Raw genomic sequence first — 18,959 nt, forward strand, 5'->3', positions numbered from 1 at the left:
CAATCAGTTTTGTCAAGATTTGGTCATAAATCTTCATATTCAAAAGAACTTACTTACAGAAAAATTGTGACATAGTATACAGTCCTCACTTCCATATTATTAGATCCATGTGACATTGCATAAATATAAACCAATCTTACTCAGTTAGCAAACTGCACTGATAAGTTTTAGAAATAACTAAATTTATACTTGCTCCTAAAGAGAGCTTCATGAACAAATTGCACTTTCCAAGTTCAACATAACTATTGCTTATTATGCATTACATGGCACTAAAAGATTTTTTACCATCTTTACTGCCTATTCTTCCTTTTCTTCACCTCAGAGGATTTCCTTCTGCTGTATTTTTCACATGTATGCAATTTTTTATATTTCATATGATATCATTATGTACGCTGGCTCCGATGAAGGACAATCCCATATGCAATACACACACTGGCAAGCAATGACTCACTTTCTCTGTAAGATCATAGTTTGATACTTGGAGCAATTAAAGCAGAGACAAGTAAAGGTTCATAGGGGTACCGGTGATCAAAACACGAAGAAAAATGTTATATATTATGAACACACAGATCCATAAAATTTTCATTTTCAATTTTAACTGCAACTTTCCTGTGAGACAGATCATTTTGTCAACATTACATCTATTGCAGTAAATAGAAGGGACAATAGAAAATAAAGAGTTTAAAATTGAAGTGTTTTAATATCAGCATAAGTGCATTCACTACAGATTGAATAAAAGTGTCACTGGAATTTTTTGAGGATTTCAGTATGTCAAGGATTCACTGTGGTAACTCCAATGTAAACTAATTTTACTCTTCTTATATGCCTCACATTTAACACAAGTGAATGTGTGCCTTGAATCCCTTGGAAGACTGGTCTATCTTATCTAATGTTATACATTACAGTATTGCTTTAGTCATGTATTTATCCATGTATTATTTGTTGTTTTTCAGGTTCAGTCAGACGATACAACAGAGTCCAGTGATGAAGAAATTGAAAATTCAGCAACAGAAATAGAAACTGATTCTGAGTTTGAGCATGATGGAACATCATTTCCTCACAATATACCATCTATAATAGTAGATGACAGGAATGTCACAAAAAGAAAGAGATATAACACTGAGGAACCAATCAAAGTTCATACTCGAACTGGACATATTCATCCAATAAATGGAACTGTAAAGCCACTGTTGCCATCAGTGCAGAATCAGCATGGGATTAGACTTAAGTTTTCGTCAGTTCAACCAGAAACGGCCAATTCTTTCACTGCTTCAAATTTGGTCACTAGCAATAATCTTCTCAATAATAATGCTAAATTACCCACATCTTCGCAGCTTACTCCACTTATTAATCCTAGACAAGGAAACTATCTACTTAACAGGACACATTCAACTGAGGGCATTGCCTCCAAAGTTTCTCTGGAACTGAAGAAAAGGTATTTGCTGGGCACATCAGATATTGGTGGCACAGTGAGGAAATCTGGTTCAGCATCAACAATAGATTCAAAATTAAAGAACTTTGTTGATACTATATCAGAACATCAGAAACTTCTGCATCCAGCTCCAGAACCCAGTCCATCTATGCAAGCCTATCTTCAAGGAACATCAAGAGTTTCTTCTAGCAGTAGTACTCATTTCTCTCCTCCATCGCCAACAATTATTGCACCATCACTACAGCTTCCACAAATACAAAAACCTGCTTTACGCAAAGAGAAAGAGCTACCAGATGTGGAGGGCTCCTTTGAGCATGTTTGTGGAAAGAAAGAAGCAAAAGTTCCTTCTTTTGGGGCTGAAAAGTCTTCTGCACAAGCAGATCATGCCAGTGGCTCTGAAATGAGTAAAGAAGACTCTAACGCTCATACCGATGAAGGAGATCGAAAACTGTTGGTAATATCAGAAAATACCAAAACTGCTAGTAATGGGATGGATAATTCGACACAGGCTAAAGTAGAAGACGAAACAGGCTACCGACCGAGAAGCCCAGCTCACGAAACATCGATAGTTGTACCTGACATGCAATGGAACTTGACTCCAAAGACTGGCAATGATAATGAGGAAAATGATGATGATGATGATGATGATGATGATGATGATGATGATGATATAGAAACTGATTCGTTGTCTTCAGGCAGCAGTTCAGTTGAAAATGATACAAAACAGAAAAGTGATTCCCATTCTTCTGGACAGTTACCAGAAAGAATTACTCCGAGGGTTGAAATACACGATTCTAGTGGTGTCCTCATGACTGAAGATGCTGATGTATCAAACTGCACAAAACAGGAATCTGTTGCAGAAGCACTATTTACCAAGCAGTATACTGAAGAATTCCCAAAAAGTGATGCCATTAGTGTTGAAAAAGTGTCAGAGAAAAGTGTTGTTATTGATAAATCTAACAGTGATTTGGCTAAAGTTAGGCACAATTCCGTTAATAGCGATCATAGTAGCCCATCAACACCTCCTTCGAGAAGTGACTTTTCTGAGTCACATGAACATGAAGCTACATTTGCAGCGTTAACAGAGACAGAATTATCAGATTGGGCGCATGATGGTGATGCTGTAGTTTCAGAAGATCTAGATGATGTAGAGTTTAACATTAATCCACATTTTGTTACCGTTAGACACCATAAGAAGCCAAAAAGTAGTAAAAATACACCAGAGAAAAATTTTTCTGCAGGATACCAAAAAAGTATTGCTAAAACAGAAGATCTTGATGATGACAGTAATAAAGATAAGATACATTGTCGGACTGAAATCCCACTGTATCATCATCATGAAGTAAAAACTGTGCCTTGCTTATTGTCTGATATAGAGAATATTGAGTTCATGGATACAGGAGAAGAAAATGAAAGTGATTCAGATGATGTTTTAGCAGCAACTAACAAAACATTAATAAAAAACAGTGGCTATGTACAGTTTGTTGATTCTGATGATGTTGTTACACCTGTTTTAGAAATTCCAGCTTTAATAGAACAAACCATGCCTGTCCCTGTTCTACCTACATTAATTGTTAGTGAATGTGATGATAATTCTGATGAGAATGATAGTAGTCCTAAACAAACTTCCAGCAAGGAATCTGCACACATGTCAAAAGAGGAGGATGACAATTCACTTCAACGAGAAAGGACTTCCACAGAAGAAATGACAAGTGATACAGACACAGTGAAAGAGAAACTGCCCAACAAGTGTACAAATAATGATTCTACTTGTGAAGATGATCTGTTTTACACGCCAAAAAGTGATCCTGAACCTCCAAAGAATGATGGAGATTCACATACTGATGATTTTTCTCAAAAGACTTGCAATAATTATGCTAGCAATTGCGAGGAACATGTTCCTACCTTCAGCAATATAAGAGATTCGATAAATATCATAAAATCTAGACAAAAAGATAAAGACTCACTAGTATTACAAGGTGTTGACTCTGAAGTAGAGCAACTGAAGTTAACACCTGCCACTAATAGTGAAGATTATTCTGGTCTACATCATACAAAATCACCCAATACTTCAAGAAAACTGAAAGAAATATCAAGGGAGAGGTCAGTCCAGAAAGACATTGTTCACAAAATGGTTCTAGACAAACATTTACCTCAAAAACGCTCTAGTCAAGATAGAAAGTCCAGGAAATGTTTCAGTGGCATTTATAGCCCACCATCTCTTGCTCCTAGGCGCACATCAGATCCTACTTTGTTTCCTCCAAATTCTCCTGAAAAGGATGAATCTCTGATACCATCAGGTGTCAAGAAATTAGAAATGCCTACTGTAATTCCTCCATCTCCTGGAGAGACCGATGAAAGTTTTAATAGTCCCATGGAAAGTGGTCAGGACTTAAAAATGCCATTATCTGACGACTCTGTCCTCGTCACTGAAGAAACTGAACAGTTTTTTACGCCACTAACATCATTTAAGAAGACATCAAAAGGAAGTCGTCCGCTGTCCTATCACTCATCATTTAAATCTAGTCATCGCCCTTCAAAATTTTGCAGGTCTCCAGAAAAATATTCTTCTTCTCTTCCACACACTCCTCTAACAAACCCTGAAGCATTTTCATTACCAGACATCACAAAAGTGTTATTCAAAACACCAGATATCACTTTAAAGCCACCTGTTGCACCACCTAGGACAAAACATGAACGTAAAGTTACTGGAGAGCTGTCAAAGGAAGGAAATAATAGGAGAACAGAATTTACATCAAACAACCATGTAGAACTTCACAAGGAGAACAGAAATGGAACTCCAAACATTACTTCTGTTGCTGATACATCAGTAATGAGTACCAAAGACTCAGATGTAAATCAGTCATCATTGACACCATTAAGGTCACCTGTAAGCAATAATAGTCCAACAGGAATATGTGGATCACCTGTTTCTTCAAAGCAGTCGCTATCCCCAACATCAGTAGTGGTAAGTAATTTCTCATTCAAATTTGCACCTAATTTCTTAAGAGCATTGTTTGATTTTTGTTCTTCTTTTTCACTATGAAGCTACTACCTTAAAATTCTTTTATCTCATTTCACATCACACTCACGGTCTGGTGGCTGAGCAGTATATTAGCTGTAAAACTCGGTGAATTTTCATCTGTAGCCTTTTTTGTTGAATACTAATGTTTTCACAGTAATAGAGCAATAGTTCAGTAAGCCGTGTATGAGGGAAGGAATGATAATAACTGGCCACACATTGACGGATTTCTGCAACAGCATAGAACTGTGAGCCAATTGCAAGGATATTTTTGATGGATTTGGCTGCCAGTCCCAAGTTCATCAGTTTTTGTGCTTATGTGCCGGCACCACCCATCTGCCTGGAGACTGTGTTCCTTCATGTGTAGGGTAAATCAGCAGATTTTCATGTTTTATCCATGGATCAAGAATTCAGTGCATGTTTGACAGTCCAGAGGTCATAAACGACAGATTTCAGGAGTTACAACTGTGTCATGCTGAAAGTATATTGTACAGTGTGACATTTATAGGCATTATATTGTAGTACATTTTAAAATTTTGAAATTTATTTATATTTTCAAGAGAAAATAAGTATGAATGATAAAATTAGGAAGAAAATTGTGGCAGCCACCGACAGTTTGTAAGCTATGTACTCATATAGTTCTCAAAAGAGAAATCACACAAATGGGTGGAGAAATAGATTGCTGAAAGGCAACATTCCAGCTGCTTCTCTCAACACTGCATTGTGAATTGCTAGTACTCCTCTGGGAATTCTGAAGGTTTAATGCACTAGGAAGAGGGCATTTTTGATTCTTTGTAAAATGCAGTAACTCATAGTACCTGTAAAACAATGGGCGTAAGACAGTTATGCCTAATACAATAATGAATATAGTACAACATACTTTTTATTGGTGGTCGCCATAGTGTTGATTTATATAATTCATCTGCCCCCACCCCCATTAATTCATTTCTTTCAGAGGCTTCCACTTTTCTGAAACTTGCTCACAAATTTTTTTTAACTTAGTTTTTATTTCGTTTTGGTCCACAATTGGAATATCATTCAGAAATGTTCCAACCAATTCTTCACGTTCCCTTTTTGTTACATTTGTGTTCATGTAATGTTCGTAGGTCATTTTCCACAAATAAGGTCTTTTGCAGTGCAGTTGTATAAATCTTTTGATGTGGTGATTGGTGTGGTCCTTCACCATGCTGGGAGTAACAAGAACTTACTGTCATGTGGAAACCACAGGAAAACTCACGAACTCCCTGAATGTACTCAGCTGAGGAGACTGTCGCCAGTTCCAAGAAGTGCAGCTAATGGGCTGAAGGCTGTGTCCTCACTAACACGTAGGTGGGGGAACTGCTGGTGTACCAGAGTCTGTTGGAAATATCCATGGCCTGTAGCTAAAACCCTCTTGTCTGTGGCCAGCTAATGGGCCGTCATCTGAACTGATTCAGGAGAAATGCAAGAAAGATAAATCAGGATGACCAGGCCAGAATGTGAAAAGGTTTTTTTGAATATAAGCTTAATATCCTACTGTGGCAGCTTCTTCAGCCAGTAGAGGTTATGGAAAATACCATAATGTCATCCTAATATGACTGAATTTTGTGGCTGAATTGAATATCAAAAACACACTTACTTTAAATAATACAGTACATATTACATCATCAACACAAGAATTAAAACAGAAATCATTGTAGGTAGTAAATAGGCACCAACGCTTAAACTGACACAGAGGAGTAGTAGTAGTAGTGGTGGAGATGTTGGTGCTCCCAGTACATAGTAAAAGGGAAAAGGCATGAATAGTAATAAAAACTATCACAACTTCTAAATTGCACTGAGTTTTGAGAAACTGCTACCACAAACGTGTTTAATTTATAGTTACTTACTGTAAACAGGACACGTTAAGTTGCAGACAGGCACAGTTAAATGACATTTTCAGAAAGCTTTCAGCTACAGCCTTCATCAGCAAAGAGAAACACACACCATTCTTACACACAAGCAAGCACACCTCATGATACATGACTCCCAACAGCATGTAGTACGCTTACATACAAGCCCACCTAAAATATGGTGTGATATTCTGGGTAAATTCTCCAACTGCTCTGAGCACATTCAGAATCCAGAAGAGAGCAATGAGGATTATTACTGGGAGCAAACCCAGAGACTCATGCAAACCCATCTTCAGAAAGTTGGAAATCCTTACACTGCCTTGCCTATACATTCTCAAGACTAAAATTTTTCAGAAACCACATAGTGCCAACTGATACCAGAGTCGTAAAAAATAATGAAATACATGAACACAACATCAGGAAAAATGCAGATCTGCATGTTTTACGTACAAACACTCAACTGTGTAAAAAGGGAGCTTTCCACGTGGGCCTCCAACTGTTCAACAATCTTTCCACTAGTATTAAGTCCATCGAAGACAACATAAAATTTAGCACAGCCGTGAAGTCATATTTGTTGTGTCACTGATTTTACTCTGTAAATGAAAACTTAGAACAGTAGTCTTGCTATTTGTTTTAAATTGAAAACATTGACCAATATAATACACTAGGATACTATAGGCCTATGTTAATATATGTTAACAATGTGAACTGATATTTTCCGACATCTGCAACACACTGTGTACCATCAGATCACATGGAATAAATAAATAAATAAATAAGCATCTTGGGCTGGAGTGCCGTTCCGGGCATTCCAACCCGAATTGCTATAATTGGCGGTCATGTGTGCATGAGGAATGTTTGCTTGTGTGTGTGAGTGGTGTGTGTTCTTCTTTGCTGGTGAAGGCTGTGGCTGAAATCTTTATGGAAATGCATATTTAATTGTGCCTGTCTGCAACTTAATGTGTCTTCTTTATGGTAAGTAACAATCTATATTTTCCTACATTGCTGATATTCCTACCTGGAGTTTCCATTGTTTAATTTATAGTTTTTATTATTCCACTTTTTCATTAATTGAAAGTTACTGTCATGATTCACTCTTTTAAAAAAATCTGTTGTCAGTTTTTCTATTCTTGTTTTAATAACTTTCTTAGATCTTAAGAAGAAAAATATTACCTTAAACATCTCACTCTCATTCTGAAACTCACATGAATCAAATGATGTTAGATAAAATATACAGAGGGTTCCAGGAAAATGTAGACACTCTTTGATAGTCGGTATTAATGACATACCATTACAATTCTTGTGGGGGGGGGGGGGGGAGGAGGTTATTTTGTGTGTTCAAAGTAACCCTCGTTCGCAGCCAAACAGTGCCACTGAACTGTGGACCAAACTACAGCTGTCAGTGTTGCTGATGAGACAGCCCCACAGCCCATTTTTCAAGGTCCCCAATTTGTAGAAGACAAGAGTTGTAAGGTCTGAAGACCATGCTGAGTACTCAACAGCCTCCTCTTCGAACTATACACTGTCCAAGCAGATTTTCATCAAAGTAGGCTCTGACAGCTGTTGGGTAGTGAGGCAAAGTGCTGTAAGTAAAATTTTTCATTTCCAAACACCTTTCAGATGGCAGGTCAAATCGGTGTTTGCGGCATATGAAATACACCCCACCAGTTACGGTACTTTCAAAGATGAATGGACCAATCAAACTGTGCAATGAGAGACCTCACCACACATTAACACCTGGTAGATTAACATGTTTGTCCACATGAATGTGAGGATTTTCAGGAGTCCAGTAAATGCAGTTGTGACGATTTACAGTACCTTTCAGTTTTAATTGTGCCTCATCAGACCAGATAACCATCTCTACAAATTGTTCATCCTCATGAAACATGCCTTCAAACCACTTCATCCTTTGATCCGGGTTGTCCTCGTTCATAGTGTGTAGTGATCTTGGAACATACACTTTCCATTTTTCAACCTTCAGAATTCTTTGTATACTTGATCGACTTGCCCTGCTTTCATGCATCCTGCTTCACTGATTGTTGAGGTGACACAGCAGTGCTGGAAGCTGGACTTGTTGATGTTTTGGTCAGCCAGACCTCTCCTTATGCACATCCTGAAGAGTACTGTCGGCTTCAAATTTATCCTGAATATGATATATTTTTGTAAGTGTTGGTAGCTGTGTTCTGTATGCATTACACCATTGCTATTGTACCTACATCATGTTTTCATACTTCCAGTACCACTTCAATAAGGCTTTGCATTGCTCAAATCACAATCTTACTTCATTCATTGCTACACTTTCATCTGCTGGAAAACATGCACCAAGATCTGTTGAGAAAACAATGGACTACACTACCTTGCAAAATTGCAACGGTATGTTATTTTGTTCCAAAGATATTAACTAGTAAAGAATGTCTACACTTTTCTGGACACCCCAGTATTTGTTTGCTAAGTGATAATTAAACATATGAAAGCTAAGGGATTCACTAACTTCCAAGGCGCTGCATTCTGTAAAACATAGACGAAAGATTTGAAGGAAAGGTAACTAACTGACCTAATTGGATATAATCAATATAAATAAATAAGTTGAAAGAAAGAAAGGGAAGTTGTAGGGTAGCATGGCAGTGATAAAGGGGCAATGGAGGGGGGGGGGGGCAGTGGCTGGAGTGGAACACAGTAAAAGCCAGCAACAGATGACATTTGAAAATGTGGGCAATTAGCAGTGGCAGTAAGAGCAGATGCTAGGTTAGAAAAAAGAAAGATTGTGGAGGAAATACATGGAAAGTAAGAACATGGCAGAATGTAGAACAACAAAAAGTACAAATCAGAGTAACAGTAGAGAAATAAAAAAAAGTTGTAGCTGTTAAATGTTGATGGAGCATGTAATGTTTGACATCTCAGTTTTTCCATGTACAGTTTGTGGCTTCCTTTTCTCAACATTACACCATCTTCTTTGGTGTATCACTCCATCAGAACAGGAAATTACTCTGTATTTCATCCTGCAAACAGAAAGCAACTTTCTTCCATTTTAGTGAAACACTCCCTCTTTATGCTCTTGCAGTTCATGGCAGATGTCTCTCTTCTCACTCAGACTCCCCACACAAATACACAGCCCATATCATGATTGTTTTCATTTTTCAGTTAATTTGCTAGACAGGTTCATGATTAGATGATCCTTGCACTCATACAAACTTCCCAAAACTGAAGAATTGCTTAAAAAATTATAGATATATTCCTGTTTCAAGTGAAGACCACCCTACTCATGAGATAACACTGTTTTCTTTCTCTACTAAGGTATGTTACTTACTCGAGACCATTTCTGACAGTAAAGTTCCTATCTTTGTTTCCCCAGGAAAACTCCTGTGCCAATTCTAGTCCATGTACTGATGAGGTTTCCTTGATCAGCGAAGAGGGACGCACATGATATTACCAATGTCATATAACAGCTGATATGAAACCAGTGTTAAGCTGTTTATATTGAGAATGTAGGAATTACGCTGTTGACAAAAAGAATAGTTAAAATCATGATGTCTATAATGAAATACAAAGCTATAAAGTATATTCTGCAGTACAATACCAGGGGCATTAATTTTGCAAATATTGGTTGCTGTGAAATTTCATTGATGATTTCCTTTCTATCATGAAAAGTTGTTTTTCAACAAATCTTGTACTATTGGCAGACTAAAGTAAATTGTGGTAGTGAAACCTATGAATTATGTCATCTTCCACTTGTGCCTACATGTAACACTGCTTGTTGTTTCTCTGTCATTACTTGATTAACACTCATATGTACAGATTTATTTTATGCATAGTTACAGGTTTATTTAGCCTAATTGGAACTGATAGTAATTATTTTTGATTTGGTCAGTTTTATTAAATGTTTCTCCTCTCCTGATTAAACTTGGACATAAAGCACTTTTTTCTTTAAAAATTCTTGAATGATGTTTTGTGCTCTATAATAATGAAATACAAATTTCCTAGGATTCACCACTTTCATAACTACACAGGTTAACATCAGGCAGTTGCATTAGAAAATTTTAAATGAATGTAAAACGTCTACCATATGATGAAGGGCTTTATTGTTGCAATATCACAGTCTCTTGCAGACACAATAGTGTACTTCGTGTGAGCATCTGTTTAAATAATACTGGCAAACATAACAACAGTGGGTATAATTTTTATACATTCAAAATTTCTAAGCATTGATGTGTGTTCATATTGATTTTCCATTGCTCCTGAGAATTTCTTTGTGCAGGCTGCCTTTTTTTTATGAATCCTTTCTGTCTGTGTAAGCTGATGTGTCAAATTATGCACATTCTTCTTTTCGACCAGAAATCACTTCTGTTTAGCTTTTGACATCATTAAATGATCACCAGTTGTGAGAGCTAAGAAATTATTGTGATGTGCATGGTTAACTCAATGAGATGAAAATTTTAGGGAATCTTTAGAACAATGAAAGTTTACTTTCTTGCATATTTATATGTGGAACTTCATGCAGGCAGTTCATTAGTGAAAGGAAACCACCAGGTTGTCAACAAACTAGTAATATACAATACCATAGACATGTGGTAAACATATTTGAAATCCTGGAAATATATAGAAGGTTGTATATTGTCAAGAAGAAGGATTTTGGCAGGGTAGGAGCACAATTACTCAGTCATAGCAGTAATGACAGTTGTAAGACACAGTTTTCTTAACTGCTACATAAAAAGATGTAAGGACACTTGATTGCACCATTTATTTCTTCACTTGCTCCTTTGTATTATGTAAATGGGTCCATTTAAAACCACATATATAATGCATTGAACTTCATATGTTACAAGCACCGAAGGATAATGTTCTTCAATAAATTATCCAAATCAACGGATATGTAATGAACATAGCAAACACCAATTTCTGTTAATCTCTATAGCAATGAGAAAATGATGGGCACTATTTACTTGAATACTTACCAAACAGGCAGCCATTATAAAGTACCCTTTCCACAAATTATGATTCATGATATTCTACTCTTACTAATAATTATGGGAATCACTCAGCGTATGTATTGACACATTGCTTTTATCCATGCATTGGAGACTTTGTTGCACCCTACTTGCAGCTGCATACACACTTGTGACTAAATGCAGTGCCTGAGACAAATTATGCAACATTCTGCTCCACAGATTTAACTGGAAACATTTATTGGCAGACCCAGAGTAATTCTCTGCACTGCCACCCATGCAAAATCAGTATAATAAGAGGTGTCATTCTTACTTTGACCTGTGAGACAGGATTAAATTTCTCACTACTCAAATGTCAGTGATCACAGCCTAGTAGCTATCTAACTGTTTTCGTAAAGATTCCAATATCTGAACATTGGACTAGACAGTGCCAGCACTACCAGTTCAAACACTGTCTCTTACCTACTTTTTCCAGTAATTTCCACAACAATATAGTCAACAGTGAAAATGTTACACAAAAACGCCACACTCACATTTCCACAGAAACAAATAGAATATATTTACTTCATTTAAGCCTTGCCTAGTTCATTGCATTCAATGAACAGTCCGTACAGCTAGCTAATGGCTCTACATCACAATCTAAGATGCCTGTTTATATCAAGAACTTACATACTCATTAAAAGGGAATGGTTGCCAAGAAACCCAGGGAAGAACGAAACAGAAATCCAGGCCCACACACATGAACAAAATTACAATTCCTATAAGCTTTCCATATTTGAAAAGTTGCTTTGTTGATCTTGAAGGCTCACTAATGCTCAACTTCAGTGAAATACTTTAAAACACGAACTCCATGGTACAGTGCCCACAACTTGCCATCTCACCCTGCAAGGAGTGTTAACCAGTTACTTGATTTCATGAATTCCAGCAGCTCGGCCTTTTGGCCACTCAGTCTCTGTAGTCGCGTAGTCGCACACAGTTAAATTTGTTGGCCAAATTTGTTGGCCATTTACCATTTGCACTAAACCTGTACTGCAAAATAGTGTTACCTACCAAGACATTTTAATAGCTTTAATTAGAGCAGGTGCTTGGAAACACCTACCACCCTGGGAATATCACTCACCCTTGAAGCCACTTTGTCAGCCTCCACCATAAATCACTGAGAAGGATTCAGTAAAGACCGGCCCATTGTCTCCAGCCTGGAAAGAACCGCTTCCCCATGCTACCAGAAGTGGGGCCTGATGCCACCCAGGACCAGTTGTGGCCAGAAAATGATGTGTTAAAATATGGGTTAGGAGAAAAACAATGTCTTTGGTAAATAGCCACCACTCTTCCTCTGAGTCACTCAGCCACTGTTTTATCTAATACTTAAACAACAACAAAATTATGTGTCAAGATCTGTTTAATATAAACTCTAGCCACAGTTTACATCCTTGAGTTCAAATGTACTAATAAATTATGATAGTGGTGGTTAATGTGGTGTTCTTTTACTTTGCTTTTTAATATGTGGGGATTTTTTACTTCCTCCCTAATGTTTATTGGCAATCTGTATAGACTTTTGCACAAGCATAAGAAATTATATTTTGAACCTATTATGCACAGTCTATCTTAAGTATAAATCCCTTTACGTAGCATACGTATTGGCATGTAAGTGCAAGAATACCTCGCTCCCCAAATATGCTTTTGCAAGGTATTTGGCTGTCAAATTTCAAAGTACTCTTATTGCACTTCTGTAGAGTAAATACCTTATTGACCCTAGCTTCTTTGCCTCAGAAGATTATGCAATAGTGCAGTGTGGAGCAAAATTGTGCAAGAACACTAGCAATGGAGTCCACAGATCAACACTGTGGGTAACTGAAGAGCAAGCAGAACTTTACCCTTTTGGTTAATTATCCACCTTCTGACATGCTAGTTCCACCTTAGTTTATTATGTACTTGGAAGCCTTTAAAATTCATGTGTAGAGCCTCATTGAGGGTTTTCCCATTAGTGTTGATTTTTTTCGTTGAAAGGGGGGTGGGATGGGTTTGCATAATGCAAGTCTTTTTAAGATTAAAGATTTACCTGTTTGTTCAGAAACAGTTGTAAGCCTGTTCTCCTGTTCTGTTACTCTCCTGTACATGTTAGTTTACTTATTAAATTTTTTAATGATCTACACAATCATCCAAACTTGAGCTTTGAATGAGTCATCTTTCCATTTACAATCTAATCGTTTTTATTTTTTATTTTCTTAATTTTTTCTTTATTAGTAATTGAAAAAGAATTCCAGAAGTTTTATTTCTCAATGTTTCTCTACAAACTTAGGAACTGTATTCAAATGGAATTCGACTGTGGTGTTTTACATGAAAGGCAGTTTTATATCTTTAGTTTCATATTGCAATGTAGATAAGTAAACTTATTTCAATAAAGATAGGGACTCCATCCTCATCAAGGAGTGTGGCTAATTATCTGAAAATTTAAAGAGCTTAATTTGTTTAAACTGTTCACTTTCTTCTTTTTGACAGGAAGCATTGCATACTGAACACTCCATGATTGCCTCTGCAACAGACAGCAGAAGTGTTACAAAAGAAAGGAGAAAATCAAAAGACCCTGAACGGAGAAAGAGTTTAATCCAAGCTGTTTCAGATTTCTTTCATAAAAAGAAAGATTCTACAGGGAGTGTTTCTCCTCCTAAGACACCAACATCTAGTAATCAATCCCATAGTAAAGATGGAAAATTTCGTTTGAAGTTCACAAAAGCAAAGGATAAAATGAAGGTGTGTAATTTTTAAAATTACCTCTTAATTTCAGTGCTATTAGGTGGCATTTTGTCTTATGTGCTTCTTTTTACACTGTGTCCCATAATAATAAACACCCACAATAATAAAACTGAAGCCTTCAGAAGACAGTGAACTTGAGAACACAAACTTTGCACCTGGCGAAGATGTCAATGATGTATCATAAAAGTTCAAGATATTACAGTAAGGTTTTTGTAGCATTATAGTTTGCAATGAAGTGAATATATTGTTACAGTGGATTTCAATTTTAAGTTCTCCAGCTTTTCATTGTTCATGATTCTACACCATATATTTGTAACCCCTATGAAAAACCTGTAAGATCAATGCTAAAAATTCCCTGATTTTACATTTCTTCCTAGTAATGTCTATCTTAGTTCTAAGTTCTTACTTATGTCTTGCTTGACTTTGTCCTGTTTGCTTCCTGTTGACATTTGATGTGACTGAACGAGTTATAAATAGCACAAAAGACAGATGGTTCGCACCACGGGTGGTGGCATAGTTAAAGGAATATTTTAGGCCGTTGAGGAGAGGAGAGACATGATCTGTGATCAGTGCTGCCAACACAACTTGCAACATTTGGCTTCACTGTGCAATTATGATACAACTACTGCTAGGTTGCAGCGATAATGGAAAAACAACTGTTTTTGTGAAGTGTCCCGGACTGAGCCATTAGGTGATGGAGGGGTCCAGCCACCATCTTTTCCTGTGCTACTTATAACTCTGTCCCATCCTTTCGATGTATTTCCAATGTACTGTATTCAGCAACAATATCAATTGTCAACCTTTTAAATTCAAACACTGAGTCTTGAAGAATATGCTTGGTCACAATTGAGGAAACATCAGCCATATATCTGGATAGTAAATTCTCATTGTCTGGCGACTTGTTAAGTCACCCAGTAGCCAGTGCAGCCACTACACCACACTAATGTGTGGAGAGGAGGAGCGACCCTTCAGTGGCGAGAGTGCAGGTAGAGCTGAAAGCATTTTGTGGTGGCTGAAAATATACTTTTCATGCAGATGATGTACTGTAACAGAGATCTCACACGGAAATAGAACAATGGTTTCGCAATAGCACATTTTAAAGACTTTCATGTTCAAATCTGACACGATACATTTGCAACAACTACGTACTCTACTCACATATATACTTTACACCATGCGTACCACACACTGTAGATCATAAAGAATGGCAACAAGGATAGAGGGCATGAAGCGAAACCGTAGTACATGAGCTTTCTAAAATTTTCATTTTACACAATGTACAGAAATTCATTGAGCTGACTTCTAATAAGCTTGTAATGTCAATTGGGGAAGTAAACTCATTTTTTCATATCTCTGTTTCTCTCATGAAGCATAAAATAACATTTTCATGGTAGTGAGCATATGAAGTGCAGCTCATAAGGAAGACATTAAACAATAACAACAATGATGACGAAGTTTGTCATTTAGCAAATGTCCGGATTTATGCTTATGGTTTAATCACTTAGCAATTGTGTTCTTTTTTATTTAATTCAAAATGTTCATCAATTCTTGCTTTTTTTCTGGGTGAGCACAAAGGCACGTTTTGAATGTAAATTTGTGGTCATAGTACATTGGAAAATAGCTCGATTACCTTGTAGCCAAATCAGATTTCAATTTTTTGATGAGTTTTTACTTGCTGTTACACATCTGCAATTTTTTAAGAACTGATTAAATTCATTACCACAAGTTATTGAATAAACATTGTATTGTACATTTAATTTCCTCCACTTAGACAGATTTTATACAAAGTATTGGAGAGGATTGCAATTTTTAATCATATATGCCAATTAATGTGTGTTTGCTTTTATTTTGGGAGGTTTAAAATTTTCCTTGATTCTGCATTTTTTAAGTCTAGACTGTACAAAAATGTGAAATAGGGGTTTCACCATATTCAGTTAAAATTGTAACTTTTTTATCTACAGAGATGTGTAAACAAAAAAGTTTTTTCAATAGAATGATGAACACTCGTAATAGAATTTAATAGACCTTAAAAAGAGGAGACTGCTGATATAATGTTGGTTTATGACTTTATGAAATATTTTATGAAAATAGTAGGGAAACATGCTAAATGAAACCTAAAATCTGCTGGCACATTATAGTCTTAACTACAATAACTGTTACAGTGGGATTTAAAATCCACTGTATCAACAGCTTTAGCCTACACTTTTAGCACATTACTGGGCTATTTTTCACTCCAAATATTGATACAATATCAGTCGGTGTACTCCTTCCCAGAGCAATTCATGAAAGTATAAAAATAATAGTTACTACCCTGGTGTGAAGCACAACAAAGTTGAGAATTTTAATCCTTACAAAAAATATTCAATTCTTTGTTTTGTACATCTTAATGGATGGTTTTACATATCTTGGACTATTAATGAAAGACTGGAGGGTCACATTACATGTGACATACTGTAGGTGTCAAATGTTCAAAACATCATGCAAATATAATGTGTAATGATCATTTGGGGAAAGCAAAGGGTAAAAGTATAAGTATGCAAAAGATTAGCATATTCATTGATTTGAGTTTAATAATATATACTATTGTGGGATTTGTTTCAACTTTTCTTTTTCTTTCTAATCCTCTGAAAGATAGTGTACTTCTGTTGTGTCTATCTGCGCTATGCATGTTTAGTATTGCTTTCTTGCTTATCACACTTAATACTTTTAAAGAATGGGAACATTAATTTTTGCTTGCTAACAACATTCACTCATCAGTTATAAATCGAACACCTCTAGTCTGCATCATATTATGATACTGTAAATTCCAGTCTTGAAAACAGGAAATAAATAAAGATAGGCAACTACTCAACTGTGATAAGCGATGAATGTACACACATAATAACACAGTAAATTTCACTGGCTTTTGTTACAAAGACTTGCCCAGGCTGATTGGTGTAGGAGGGGAGGATAGGAGAGTTAGAACTGGGCTGGTGTGAGATACAGTATTTCACTATGTTAAAACCAACCCTCAACTCACTGTTCTTACAGACAAAGATTTCACCACCAACAGCAAGTGACTATATCACTGAGGGTCTCCACCAGTTGCCTGAAATTTACCCCTATGATCCCATTTGATAAATTCAACATGATCTCAGATAGCTCCTCTAAACATCAGGTACCTTCCAAGATCTTCACTTGAATACATGTCTCTCCTGCCACTGGACTGGGCAAGATGGAGCAGTAGTTAAAACACTGAACTGACTTTGAGAAGCACTAGATTCAAATTCTCATTCACCCAGTATGAGAATTACATTTTCTTTGGTTTCCCTAAATTGTGTCAGTGACAGTGGTCCCACAGAAAGAAGCTCTGTTTTTCCAGCATCACCAACCAGTTGTCCACTGTCTCTCTTCCTACGCCCAAGATCCAAGTAACTTTCTTGATTGCCTTCCAATCACCGGTCCTATTACCTCCGACTCTTTGGTAGTCAATATTTGATGATGATATTTGGTTTGTGGGGCACTCAACTGCGCGGTCATAGCATCCAGGTAGTCAATGTCAATGTTACGTTTGTGGACACCAACATCTGCATATACATCACTCATGCCTGTAGCCTTGCTGCAATGGAAAACTGCAGTTCCTATCATCTTCCTGCACTGAGCCTTCTTCCTAATTCTTTGGGCCATTGATAGTATTACCATAATTATTTCTCTGTTCAGTTGCAAATTTACATAAAAAAAACCACAGAAATGCCATGGGTATTTGTATGCCACATTGCTAGGACAATATGTTTATTAACCACCCGGAGGAAGCCTTCCTATATACTCAACATACTAACCTTTTCAGAGATTTGCAGACCATACTCAGTTATTTCAGAACCAGATTTTCTACACCTTTTCTTTCTGTTGCCACAACTACTTAGCTCTATTGAGAACCACCTTCAAATCACCTTGTACCACCAAAATCCTTCTCTCATCATTCAATTATTCTGTTGCTCACTTGCAAGAGAAACTCCCCCCCCCACCCCTCCACCCCCCCCCCCCCACCCCCACCTCCTCTCAGATTTAGTGGTAAAATGTTCCATCAAAAAGTGAACACAGATCAGCCATGAAAACAGGAGGAAGGACTACTAAATTTTGAAAAAAGAAGCAAAATAGAAACAATGAATGCTCCAAGCTGAAGATGTGTAACATTGAGCCAATTGCAAGAACCATGGTGTCATGGTTGTGTGGTCAGGGTGTTAGACTGCAAAGTGGGAGATCTATGTTCAAATCTCCCTCATGCCCATGTGTATTGTTTTTCTTTTTTTCCTCCCACAAAATTATGAACTGTCCATCTAGTCATTGACGTGTCTGTTAGTTGTATTCAAATTTGTGTCTATGTCATTATTTGTTGTTTTCAGTTCTGTGAGGGGTCTCACCTGCTCTCACAATTCATCACATTTATTTGCGGCTGTAATATATTCTGTAAGCAGTGTATAAATTGACAATTGACAAGATTACCAAAGGAGAACAGATGTGAATGACTGGGTGGAAAGTTCATAATTTTGTGAAGGAAGGGGGGGGGGGGGGGGAAGAGAGACATGAGGCAGATTTGAACATGGATCTTCCGCTGTGCAGTCCAGTACCATGACCACACAACCACAACACAGTGATTCTTGCCATTTGCTTGATGTTGCACATCTTGAGATTGAACCATACAATGTTTCTACATTGATTCTTTTTCCACAGTTGAGTATATGTTCTTCCTGTTTTCATGCTTAATCTGTGTTCAGTCTTTGATTGGCTATCCACTGGGCCATTTTATCACCAAATCTGAGGTTGTTGTATTGGGGAGTTTCCCTTGTCAGTGTATACAATATTGTAGTAAATACCTATATGCCACCTCTGTTCCTAAACTTACACCTTTTGGGTCATTCCACTTGTGGATCACCCAGAGGAAAAATATGCCCCATACC

At 37.0% G+C, this 18,959-nt stretch overlaps 1 protein-coding gene across 1 annotated transcript in view; it reads left to right on the forward strand.

The window, feature by feature from the left end:
- The window catches only part of LOC126260833 (F-actin-monooxygenase Mical), a 556,018-nt gene that overhangs the window by 430,975 nt on the left and 106,084 nt on the right, over positions 1-18,959 (forward strand). The window contains exons 25-26 of the mRNA XM_049958228.1: positions 954-4,400; positions 13,768-14,019. Of these exons, the coding sequence (XP_049814185.1) occupies positions 954-4,400; positions 13,768-14,019 (3,699 nt within the window). The remainder of the gene's footprint in view (positions 1-953; positions 4,401-13,767; positions 14,020-18,959) is intronic.

This window comes from Schistocerca nitens, chromosome 5 (genome assembly GCF_023898315.1).
Source record: "Schistocerca nitens isolate TAMUIC-IGC-003100 chromosome 5, iqSchNite1.1, whole genome shotgun sequence".
NCBI lineage: Eukaryota > Metazoa > Arthropoda > Insecta > Orthoptera > Acrididae > Schistocerca > Schistocerca nitens.